Source organism: Ctenopharyngodon idella, chromosome 21 (genome assembly GCF_019924925.1).
Source record: "Ctenopharyngodon idella isolate HZGC_01 chromosome 21, HZGC01, whole genome shotgun sequence".
NCBI lineage: Eukaryota > Metazoa > Chordata > Actinopteri > Cypriniformes > Xenocyprididae > Ctenopharyngodon > Ctenopharyngodon idella.
In genome coordinates this window covers 24,417,182-24,430,002 of record NC_067240.1, presented here as the reverse complement: position 1 = coordinate 24,430,002, position 12,821 = coordinate 24,417,182, and the positions used below count along the sequence as shown (strand labels likewise).

Genomic DNA, 12,821 nt, shown 5'->3' with positions numbered 1-12,821 from the left:
CTGTGATTAGCATTTGTTCCCACAGTCACTTAGAAAGTAATAGTCTTGCTAACAAATTTGAATCAAGCTGCAATCACATTTTCGCAGGCAGCAATTACCCCAAGCAGATTTCGCAACATGCGGATTCACCGTGTTGACCTGACTTCTGTGTGAGGTATTGACATTAGACAATGGGCATTTTTTGCCTGCAAAACTCACCACACAACCTAATAACTCACATCTCATGGTCGCTGCTGAGTGTTTACAGACGGCTGATGGGGATATATAGAACATCATAAAAAATGACTCTGTCTGTAACCCATCTGCACTCCCTTCTCAAGAGTGGATACTCTTCAAACTGAAAGCTTGTTTTTTAGCCCGAGTCACAACATGGGCCGAGACACCTGTAGCTGTCCTGTGGTCAGCCAGTATCCAGGTCTCATTTCACTGTCTCAACAGGTCTGACTGCCCCTGAGCGAAACCACATCTGATCCCAAGCTTTCCCTTGCTCTCATTCACCTGAGGAAATCAAAGACACAAGCCGACCTAGCTGTGAATGCGGTAAATATATCACTCACAACGGTGCTTTTTAAGCTGTTATAAGCTAACTAGCTGTTTCATTGTTGCGCGTTTGCAGCAGAGAATGAGATTTGATATCCTCCGACTGCCGTTACACATGTTCCACAATCTTTAAGTGTAGTTCTAAGCGGATCCCTTTAGTGAGTGATTTAACCATAGGTTGTCTTCACATCTGAAAGTTTCTAGCACACAATAGAGCAGCAAAGGGGATCGCAATCTCATTTCTTGTGACTTCTATTACACGTGTTGTAATACCTGCACAAAAATAATGAATACAAGTGCTAAATATATTCCGAGAAGACTGACATGAAAACTGCCGGCAAACAACTACAAAAGATTTGTGAGGGGGAAGCTGAGGCGTCTGGGTGATTATTTTTTAACTTGACACTGATAAACAGAGCTCTAGCGACACTTCGTTCAAAAGTGCCATGTCCTCCCACGAAGTGCAGCAAAGCAGATAGTTAGGAAACAACAGCTCTTCTACCTACTGCCAGACTAGCGCTGTCAAAGTAGCAGCTACTGGGGTTTAATGCGCTTTGATGTTCCCCACAACGCAACTTAGGCGGGAGGGAGAGGGAGCTGCCGCCCGCAGGTAAGTTAGCGGCCGTTAGCGAAGTGTAAAGAGCCTAGCGTGGAGCCTTTCTCAGCTTGCAGCAGGCGGCTAATAAACAGGGATATGTTTAATAGAAGCTCTTTGACAAAAGCTAATCGCTAATTCCCATGACACACTAATTTACGGCTGATCCAGGGTCAGCATTTTGGTTCTCTTGTTTATAAAGCATCCAGACACTAGCTCAGGGCCACACATGTCTTTGGTGGCAGATAAAATCAAACAGGAAACAGGAAACAGGCAACACTAATAATGTAGATCTGCCATATTGCGCATACTAGAAATGAAACAACCCGGAGTTCAGAAGGAGGCAGCCGAGCATGACATCTGAAACACACCAACGGGCAACACAAACATGTAAACGAAGAGGCTATGAGAAATGGATATGTACTCAGATAACAGGGAACGTTCTCAGAAATTTGGCTAATGTTATGACAAGGTTCTCTCAAAGATGTGAAATGTTAACAAAACGTTTGTTCATAGTTATCTGGTTTTCTCAAAACGTTAGCACAAAAAAATTTATTTTTAAGTGACATAGTTACATTGTACCAACTCAAATAAGTACTGACTAATACTGATTAATTACATGTAGGCTACTTACTATAATATTACGGTTAGGGTTTGATTTAGGGTTAGTTACTTGTAATTGTGCATAATTTGCTGTTATTACTTTAGTAAAATGGAGTAAAAGGTAACCTTAAAATAAAGTGTTACCAAACATTTATAAATCTTTCATGGGATGTTTTTTGGTAACACTTTATTTTACAGTCTCCGTTACACGTTACATGTAGTTACTGTAGTAATAACTATAAATTATGCATGATTACAGGCAACTAACCCTAAGCCAACCCCTATTCCTAACCCTAACCTTATAGTAAGTACATGTAGTTAATTATTATTACTCGGTACTTAAATGTATATTTACACTGTAACACAGACACCTTAAAATAAAGTGTAACACTTTATTTTAAGTTGTCTTTGTTACACTGTAATTATACATTTAAGTAATGAGTAATATTACATGCACTTACTATAGGGTTAGTATTAGGGTTTTATTTGTTTTAGGGTTAGTTGCATGTAACTATGCATAATTTGCAGTTTTTACTATAGTAACTACATGTAACATATGTAACAATGGCACTAAAATAAAGTGTTACCTGTTTTTTTTTTTTTTCTGAAACATTTTAGTTGGATGTTCGTCTGACGTTTTTAAAATGTTATGACTTGTTTCAGAATGTTTAGAGAACATTCAAAAGTAACGTTCCCATAATGTTCGCAAAATAATAAAAAAAAAAATTGAGTGTTCATTTAATGTTCGTATAACCAAGAAAAAAAGGTTTTAAACCATTTTAAAAAAGAATATTCAGAAATAACGGTAACACATTATTTTACAGTGTCATTGTTATATATGTTACATTATGATAGTAATAACTACAAATTATGCATAATTACATGCCTAAAACAAACCCTAATCCTAAACCTAACCCTATAGTAAGTACATGTAGTTACTTAATATTACTCAGTACTTAAATGTATAGTTACAGTGTAACAAAGACACCTTAAAATAAAGTGTAACCGAAATAACCTTTTCATAACTCTAGAAAACGGGTTACACTTTATTTTAAGGTATCTGTATTACAATGTAATTATACATTTAAGTACTGAGTAATAATGATTAAATACATGTACTTACTTAAGGGTTAGGACTAGGGTTTGGTTTGGGGTTAGTCACATGTAATTATGCATAATTTATAGTTATTACTACAGTAACTACATGTAACATGTGTAACAAGGACACTGGAAAATAAAGCATTACTGGAAAACGTTTTTAGAACATATGTTTGTTAGCTGGGTAAGTGTACTTTTTTTCTTTTTTTTTGCATGGGGTGTTGAAAATGGAAAACAAGGGGGCTGCAAACTGACAAGAAAAATCCGAAAAGAAAATAAGACTCCCCTAAAAATACACACTAAGCCTCACAGTTAAACACCAAATAAACTTCCAACCGAAAAACAAGTCCAAAAGAGGCCACATGAAGCTGTTCTCACTTGGCATGTAAAAATGTGACACTGCCCCTGGGAGATGCACATGCACGTACACTACGCTGTGAGATTCATCTGTGCGGGGCACAAACAGTTCGACCTTTAGCATGTCCTGACGCCCCAACATGTATGAATTAGCCTTTGGTGACATGCGCAGATGGTGGTGTACGGGACGAGATGAACCCTTACCTGTTTAGTCATGGAGTCAATTAGTCTTACATAAAAATCCTGCTCCGTTCTGATGCCTGGAACACACAGAAACTTGACATCAGCATGTGCTTGTCGTTACGTTTTCCAAAAACACATTCACAGTCATTATCTAAATCAATGCACTGTAACTGCACCACACTGTAAAAAAATTATTTTCATGATTTGTTAATAGAACATTTTTTCTTTTGTCAAATCAACTTAGATAATTAATGTGGTTCAGATAACATAATATTTTGAGTTTCTGTTGATTAATTCAGTTATTCTGTTGAATAATTTCAATGAACTTAAAATTTTAAGCAGGTAACTTACTTTTTTAAGTTAAACCAACAATTCTTTTTTATAGTGCACATATAATGCTCTTGAAACAACACAAGCATATTTTGGTAGCTTCTAATATTACCATAAATTAGAAACACATAAAACCAATGTCCTTTTAGTGCCATGTTTTGAAAACAAAGTATGTGATATGTAAATGATATGTTAATGAACTAAGCAGAATGTTTTTTTTGTTGTTGTTGTTGTTGTTTTTTTTAAAAGTACAGAGGACATTTTGTGATGGACGAATTATAGCCTTATTATAACTTTAACACTGAACACACCTGCCCATGCCATACATGTTAATTAATAGTTTATTTATTTATTTAAAAGTATTTTACATTATATGGCAATTTATACTAACTTAAATTATTATTTAAAATGCATGATTCAATTTAAAAAATGAATACACTGTAATTAAATTAAACTCTAAATTGTGCCAAAGTCACAGCTTGCCATGAGTTCATTGCTTTTCAACCGCTTTGAATTGAATTACTGATTAATAAAATCCAAACTCTAAAATGACTGTGATGAAGCAAAGATGATATAAACATTTTTAAGTGGCAGAACTAACAGCTGGTTTATTTAGAAACTGACCAGATGACAAATGATAGACAGGCTGTCAGATTACACACTAATGAACATGATCATTTGAAGAAAAACACATTAACAATTAATATCGCGTGGTTGGAAATAGGCTTCTAATTGATTTAAACCTTGAATGAATTATTAATGCTTTAAAATAAACCTGATTCATTGTGAAGAGTCGTGCTTTGCTTTGAAGAAAGTAAATGAGAATTAGTTCGTGTTGAGGAGTCAATCACTGATTGCGTTTAATTGTTCAGACAGAAACAGTCTTGATCGGGTGAATCATTGATTTAAATCACTGCCAATCTTCGTCAGATCGAGATCGCTAATGACAGCACCTGTACTCTTGCTATTTTAGTGCAAATCGCGATCAATGAAAGTGCGCAAACTCAAGCCTCGTGCGCGAATATGAGCATGTCTTACCGTTGCTGTAGAGAAGTTGCAGTCTGTAATGTATGCCATTGTTTGTCTTTTCTCCTGTAGTCTCCTGGGCATGAAAATAATATTACAACAGGTCTCAAAATAATACACTACATAGTATAATGCGAGGAATGTCACTGCGCTTACCAAATTCAATTGTTTGGGCTCAACAAAATCTATTTTAAAGTAGCGTATAAACTGAATTGTCCAATATAATACATTTTATTTAATGTATTAGGGTCAAATTAATTTATTCTTAGCTGAAGTCTTTTTATGTTATATTATTAAGTAGGCTACTAAGTTATAGGCCATTACTGATATTACATTATACAATATTTTTATTATGCACGTGCATATGCATAAAATACATTTTTATAAATACGTAAATTTAGTTCTGCTAAAAGGATTTTGCTGTAAAAAAAAATAATAATACAGGTTATTGAATAGTTTTTGATTGCATTCAAAATTTAGACAAGAATTTTACTAAGAAATGCATATTAAACATTAATCTCTTTTTTTAGCATTGATCATATTAAGCAACTATCCAATTTAAATAACTATCCAATTTAGCTGCTAAAATGGTTTTAATCCTGTTAATATTGCAATATTTTTTCACAAATATAGCCTACTTATAATATTTAATCACATAATTCGATATTTATAATAATTAATCACAATTATTCCAATATTTTTCAGATGTGCATGACTTTGCTGTTTACTTTCCTACAATATATCTCAAAATAAAACATATAAAGGCTCGTGTTTAGCGCTCCGCTGACATCGTGGTGCTGAAAATCACTTTTTCAAGCTCGTTCAGGAAACTCACCTTCTCTTTTTCCACAAATCCGACAAAAGAGGTTCTCTCAATTTCCACCGGCTGTCCTTGTCGGTCATAAAGCGCTAAAACGAAGTGGAAGAAGTTGGATTTGCGAAGGTTGGAGGGCGGCTGTTTCTCGAAGTGCGCCCGGGCCAGACCCACTCCACTGCGGGGAAGACACGCAGAAAGGCCCGTGTTAAACATCCATCAGATATTAGACGTGGATGTGTCATTGAAATAAAATAGGTGTGTAATTGTTAGTCCACTGATTGAGTTTTGAAGAGTTAAAAACACTTATACAATTATAGCTACACGTGAAAGCTAAATCTTATTATTATTATTAATTATTACGCTATTATTATTATTATTATTCTTTTCTCCATCACGTTCAATCCAGCGGTCTTAAGACCTCCAGATGTGACAGCATGCAAAAGGAGATGAGCTTTGGCAAAGTACCCAAACTTTGCATCCAAAGGAACTCATCAAAGCTCACTAAACGACAAAGCAAAGCGAATGAAAGGCTTAATCCTCCACAATCCGGATAGAGTTTCCCCAAACAAACGCCAGCAGCAAGATCGGTCCACGCTCCGTGGGAGGTGAAGACGCAGCCCCGGGGGTCTCTTACCTCTGCGCGGCCGTGTTCGCATCCAGCACCCCGGCGCCTTGCATCCATGTTCGGACTGCGTTCATGCCGGCTCCGATGGGCTCCTCTTTCAAAATACTCCCACTCCTTTGGATGCTCTCCTGAATCCCAAACATGAAACCGGGATCTCTCGCACTCTCTTCCCGTTGGTAGTGTTCTCAGGTGCCCACCTCTCGTGCGTAAGAGAGAGAGAGAGAGAGAGAGAGAGAGAGCGAGCGAGAGAGAGAAAGAGAGAGAGAGAGAGGCAGCTCAGATGGGAAGGAGTTTGAAAACCAGGACAGATCCCGGTGTCACCAAGACGCAAAGTTGTGTGATGATATTGTTTCCTGCGAGCAGCTGGTGCGATCAAGCAGATCTCATATCAAATGTCATCATGACCTAACAACTTTTCTCCTCTTGTCTTCTTTTTTTCGGATTTTTCTTTGTCAGGAAACAACAACAAAAAGTGGGTAAATCAAGAGTAGGCTGTATCCTTAGCCCTCTTGATCAAATAGAAGTGATTTGTGTCTCTTCCCAAAGGAATCAATCCTTCCTTTGACTCTGAGAGGGAACTAAACACGAGCGCAGCCCCAGAGGCTTGAAGGAGGGACCGGGAGAGGCGGTCCAAAGGCAAACCAGTGTCAGATCCGCCCAACCAGAGCTGCCATCATCATCATCATCATCTCTCTCTCTCTCTCTCTCTCCTCCACCCACTCCATCAGTTTGTCAGATGGCATTACTAAAGCATTCAAAAGAAGCTGATTGGAGTTAGACGCTACAAACCTCGCGCAAAATGGCTCTGTATTGATCCATCTAGTTATGCTGTAATTGTCGGCTTGACAATAAAACACGTAAAGGATTAAATCGTACCTGCTTGAGAGGACAGAGTTGAATAAGTGCACGCGAGGTGCGATAGTTACATTCACAGTGATGATCTACTAAAGGAGTAAATGTGAAAATACTTCAGAAACCTTTAGGCATCATTTCTAAGCGGACACTGAAACCCATAAGATCCTGCACCGGTTTTGAAACCATTAGAGAACATTAACGACAGTTTATGGTTAATAAAGTGTCTAAAATATGTTCCCAAAACGTTAGAGGAACGTTTTGAGTTTTTGCGGGTAAGAAATGTACAGTGAAGTTCAGTTACAGTAGATCTGAGGTTCTCCAGATGTGTGTCTCAAGTGTATTTTACGCTGTAAAGTATTAAAAAAACTTTCATTATACGAAGCTATGTTTGCAATTTGACGGACGATTTTACAAATAAATAGACTATTTAATAAAATTCAGTTCCTAAAATTTACAAAGTCTCCTTATCTCATTCAGTATTAAAATAATAAAGGGACAAGGATTTTGCTTACTTATGACTTTTTTTTTTTTTTTTTTTTTCACTTAAATTTGACGTCTAGATTGTCCAAAAATGAGATGAGAGAAAACAGACGGTGCACTCATTAAGAAATGATATGACAGAAAAAATATTCTGAGCACAGAAATAAAAGATGCTTTTTATGTAGTTGATACACGCGCGCGCGCGCATGAAGACGAAGCTGATTCATAGAAAATGATTGATAACACAATATAGCCTAATTAAACAATACTAAATAGATAGCAATTGTACAAATATTATCTAATATTTTATATATTTCGAAAAACATGTAAAAACCTATTCGATTTCTACATGTTGGACTGTTTAGCAATGAAACAGGTGCACGGATATGTTTTGGTCAAATAATAATTCAGAATGTGAAAAAACGAAATTCCAAAAATTGTATTTGATGCAAAGTATAAATGTTACAGATGGTGAATAAACATTTAATTGCAGGGGAAATATATGCGGACACACACACACACACACACACATACACACACAAGGCGCAAAGCATCACTCACTGTAACCATTTTATTTTTCCAAGCAGTGTAGCTGTGACTGACAGATCTGCAGCCGTGTGCTCTGGCCCCTGGGGCCACTATATTTTTAGTTTGTCCCTCATTCTCCCACGCTGCACACACTCATGCAACCTCCATAGGTTGTTTTTAAAAATCACTTCTGGAAAAGAGATTTAGCTACTTAATCATGATATCAGTTTATACAGACATAATAATTATAAATATAAACAATAACATTATTATTATTATTATCATCTAATACATTGTTAATTCAACAGGTAACCCTAATGCTATACTCTTCTCGCGGATATTAACTCTTAATAAAACCAATAAGAATAAAATAAAATAAAATTATTAGGTGGAGTGTATATTTTTAATAATCCTGATTCCTAACAGTGTATGAAATGTATGAAATTAAATAAAGAACTAATGGTACTGTACTGTATAAAACAAGAATAACGTGCTGTTTATGCTCATCATTTAATGTTTTTAAATATATTAATTCATCAAAGCATAAACATTTCATGCCCATGATTTTTCTGTGTTGTTTTTAAATATGCCTATTTATATTCCTTTTGCCCAAAGCATATAAAATTTGTTTATTAATACTCTTTATCGAATTTATTGCCCAAATAATTTTAGTATAGCTTTATTGAATTGTTTTCCTTATTCGTTAAAGAACATATTAGGCTAAATTTGAAGCTCTCAGTTTGAAACGCGCCATCGAAGCGCCATGTAAATCTATGAACATGATGCAGCAGCGCCATCGTGCGACCAAATTTAAGATCACACTAACAGAACAGTTAAAAGGGATAGTTCACCCAAAAATGAAAATTCTGTCATTTACTCACCCTCAAGTTGTTCCAAACCTGTATACATTTTTTTTATTCTTCTGCTGAACACAAAAGAAGACATTTTAACCAAACAGTTGATGAACCCCATTTACTTTCATAGTATTTTTTTCCCAATAGAAGTCAATGGGGTCCATCAATTGCTTGGTTACCTTAATTTTTCAAAATATCTTCTTTTGTGTTCAGCAGAGGAAAGAAATTCATACAGGTTTGGAACAATTTGAGGGTGAGTAAATGATGACAGAATTTCATTTTTGGGTGAACTGTCCCTTTAAATAGCTGAAAATCACTGAATAAATGGCAAACAACAAGGTCCTTTATGCATTTACTAACAATAAGCAATACATTTGTTTTAGTATTTATTACTCTTTGTTAAAGTTATGTAATTGTCAGTTCATGTTAGCACAGGTCTATTAAATAATATAACAGATAGCCTACAACTTTTGATTTTAATAATGTAAGCAAATGTTCAATTTAATATTAACAAATATTGATACATGCCTTAAAATAATTTTTTAATTTTAGCTCACGTTAATGAATGTATTACATTCAATGACATTCAATCACATTTTAATTATGATACTAAAAAAGTAGCTATTCATTAATATTCTTTGGTGGACCATAAACAAACAACGAACCGTAATGTACATGTATAACAACTGCTTATAATTTTAGTCCAAATAAATTAAGAATAAATATAAAAAATATTATAAAATAAGAATGAGAAAATAAATTAACTATATATTAACCATATCATGTATCAATATAAGGGTTCAACAGTGTACATTTCTATATTAAAGGGTTAGTCCACCCAAAAATGAAAATAATGTCATTTATTACTCACCCTCATGTCGTTCCACACCCGTAAGACCTTCGTTAATCTTCGGAACGCAAATTAAGATATTTTTGTTGAAATCCGATGGCTCAGTGAGGCCTGCATAGCTAGCAAAGACATTTCCTCTCTCAAGATCCATTAATGTACTAAAAACATATTTAAAATTAGTTCATGTGAGTACAGTGGTTCAATATTAATATTATAAAGCGACGAGAATATTTTTGGTGCGCCAAAAAAACAAAATAACGACTTATATAGTGATGGCCGATTTCAAAACACTGCTTTCTGAAGCTTCGGAGCATTATGATTATGAACAAAGTCCCTTTAAGACAAGTCATTTCATTCGGCGGCCATCTTTGAAACGCCTCTCGGGCATTCAAGTGCAGCTCCTATTTTTTTGAATGGGGAAACATCAAATTCTCCAAAGCTGTTTGCCAGCTTTGGATTAAATTTCATATTTGTAATCACCAATGAATTCTGACAACAACTGTCTCATAATTTGTTTTCTAAACGCTCGAATCATGACAAAAAACGCTAAATGCGCGTCTCTTACGCCTAATTTCGGAGGCGCGAGTCTCACTGTTTCTATAGAAACCGGAGCTTCTAACGGCCGCTGCAGTGACGCGATGACTTTACCAGTCTGCGATTTGATTTTATTTAGAAGGCGGGACTTATTCCGCCATATTGCGCGTTGCACTTTCTTCCATTCAAAACAATACGAGTGTTATGAATCAGCGGTTCGGAGCGCCAAAGTCACGTGATTTCAGCAGTTTGGCGGTTTGACACGCGATCCGAATCATGATTCGACACAAAAGATTCATAACGCTCCAAAGCTTAATGTACTGAAGCAGTGTTTTGAAATCGGCCATCACTATATAAGTTATTTTGTTTTTTGGCGCACCAAAAATATTCTAGTCGCTTTATAATATTAATATTGAACCACTGTACTCACATGAACTGATTTAAATATGTTTTTAGTACATTAATGGATCTTGAGAGAGGAAATGTCATTGCTGGCTATGCAGGCCTCACTGAGCCATCAGATTTCAACAAAAATATCTTAATTTGTGTTCCGAAGATTAACGAAGGTCTTACGGGTGTGGAACGGCATGAGGGAGAGTAATAAATGACATTATTTTCATTTTTGGGTGGACTAACCCTTTAATAATCTGCTTTCTAGTATCAGTCATATTATTTGTTGTATATAAGTAATAACATGGTTTGAAGGCAACTACAATTTGTTGATTCACACCAGATTATAAAGTCATAAATTGTATTTTCTCTAACTGTAATTTCTAATAAACAACAACCAAAAAACACCATTCAACTTCATTCTTTCTTCATTTCCATTTTATTTTCAAGAAAACTGTGCAAAAACTAGTTGATTTTTCTTGTCGAATGTCATTTGTGTTAGCTCATACATCAGAGGTATTCATGCACACAAATCTGCCATTCTGAAACGCATCTCTTAAAGAACAGCAAGAAAACAATCTGTGTCCTCCGCATCAATCCCACTTTTGAGTGTTCACACGGTCCTCAGACACTTCATAATGTTCACTGCTGCTTTAACACTGTGCGGCATATCAAAAACATGATAAAAGAATATACAAGGGAATATATCTGCCCATATATGTACACATTTATATTGAGCTATACTTCATCTGCTCCGAGAGCATTTGTTGCCCAACAAGACAAAATATTGATTATTCACTTTAAATGACATTAGTGCAAACATATAATATGGCATGACATCTCTGGCAAACAAAATTAAGAAAATGGCAAAGTAAGTCTGAAGTGCTGCTGGTGTTACAAACACTTTAGTAAGTCAACAGCCAATATTAAGGTGAATCTCAAACATTTCAAGAATGTCTGTCACAAAACATGCAAGAAAAAAGAAAAAAACTAAAATTACTGACATATAATGATAGTACTGTATTATAAATGGAATTATAAAGGGGGGGGGACCTTATTCAAAATATAGTTATCTTTATTTTCGGGGACGTGAAACATGACCTGACCCTGTTTTGTGAGATTCACCCATTAACATCATGGGTAAACGGGATGTCCTTAATGAGGAAAAAAAGAAAAGAAGAAGAAGAAAAAAAAAAGTTTCATTTAATTGATTGTCTACTCACTAAATGTTCATTAAAACCAGAAAACAGGTTTAGTCTATACAGCCTGCAATATGCTTTCCAAATTGCTTGCTTCCAAGAATCAAGCCAACTGCCAAACTGACAACGTTATCTGCACTGATGGTTTAACATTATTTGTGACACATGGTAAAGATAGACAAAAATATGTATGAAAAAGCCACCCGGCTTCGTACATCCCTTTAAAACTGGGGTAAATAACGATAGGCTCGCTGTGATAAATCACAAGATGATGTGGCTCAATGGCACTTTAAATAACATTCCTCAGTTTGACTTCGCAGGGGTCTGGATTCAACAGTGGCTCATTTGGGGTGCGCTTCCAACACACATTTATATACGCTCCCATTTCTAATAATCTAAACAGACAAAATAGCATGGCGTAAAATCACGAATCATCCGTTACCTCCATGGAGATGACATTCCTATTCCAAATGGTCGCATACGGAAATCTACTCTACCCATGAAAGACAAAACACTGTAGTAACTCAATTTTATCGACAAAATGTGTAGTTACTATGTTTTGCCTCTGTAGGGCAGCATTCTGAAATGTCTTTTGACCAGCAATAATGTGAATAGATCATAAAAAAGTAAGTAAATTCATCTGTGAGATGAGTGACATGTGACCAGCCTAAAGCAACAGTTTAATTCCTAAAATGAAAAGTCTTGTCATCGTTTACTCACATATTTCAAATTCGTAAAACTTTCTTTTGTGGCACAAAAAGGCAGAAGTTTAGATTTTCAGATTTTTCATGCGTGTGTGTGTGTATGTATGTATGTGTATATTATATGTGTATATTATATATATATATATATATATATATATATATATATATATATATATATATATATATATATATATATATATATATATATATATATATATATATATATATACACACACACATATATATATATATA

General features: G+C 35.3%; 1 protein-coding gene across 3 annotated transcripts in view; it reads right to left on the bottom strand.

The window, feature by feature from the left end:
- ebf1b (EBF transcription factor 1b) overlaps positions 1-6,784 on the bottom strand; it is a 150,841-nt gene extending 144,057 nt beyond the window's left edge. For 2 of the 3 annotated variants that reach the window (XM_051877919.1, XM_051877918.1), the window contains exons 1-4: positions 6,184-6,784; positions 5,568-5,724; positions 4,745-4,808; positions 3,398-3,453 (exon numbers count right to left, since the gene is read on the bottom strand). In XM_051877919.1, coding sequence (XP_051733879.1) covers positions 3,398-3,453; positions 4,745-4,808; positions 5,568-5,724; positions 6,184-6,317 — 411 coding nt within the window. In that variant the 5' untranslated portion in view covers positions 6,318-6,784. The remainder of the gene's footprint in view (positions 1-3,397; positions 3,454-4,744; positions 4,809-5,567; positions 5,725-6,183) is intronic. The other variant, XM_051877916.1, reaches the window with a different exon arrangement.
- Between the last annotated feature and the right edge of the window lie 6,037 nt (positions 6,785-12,821).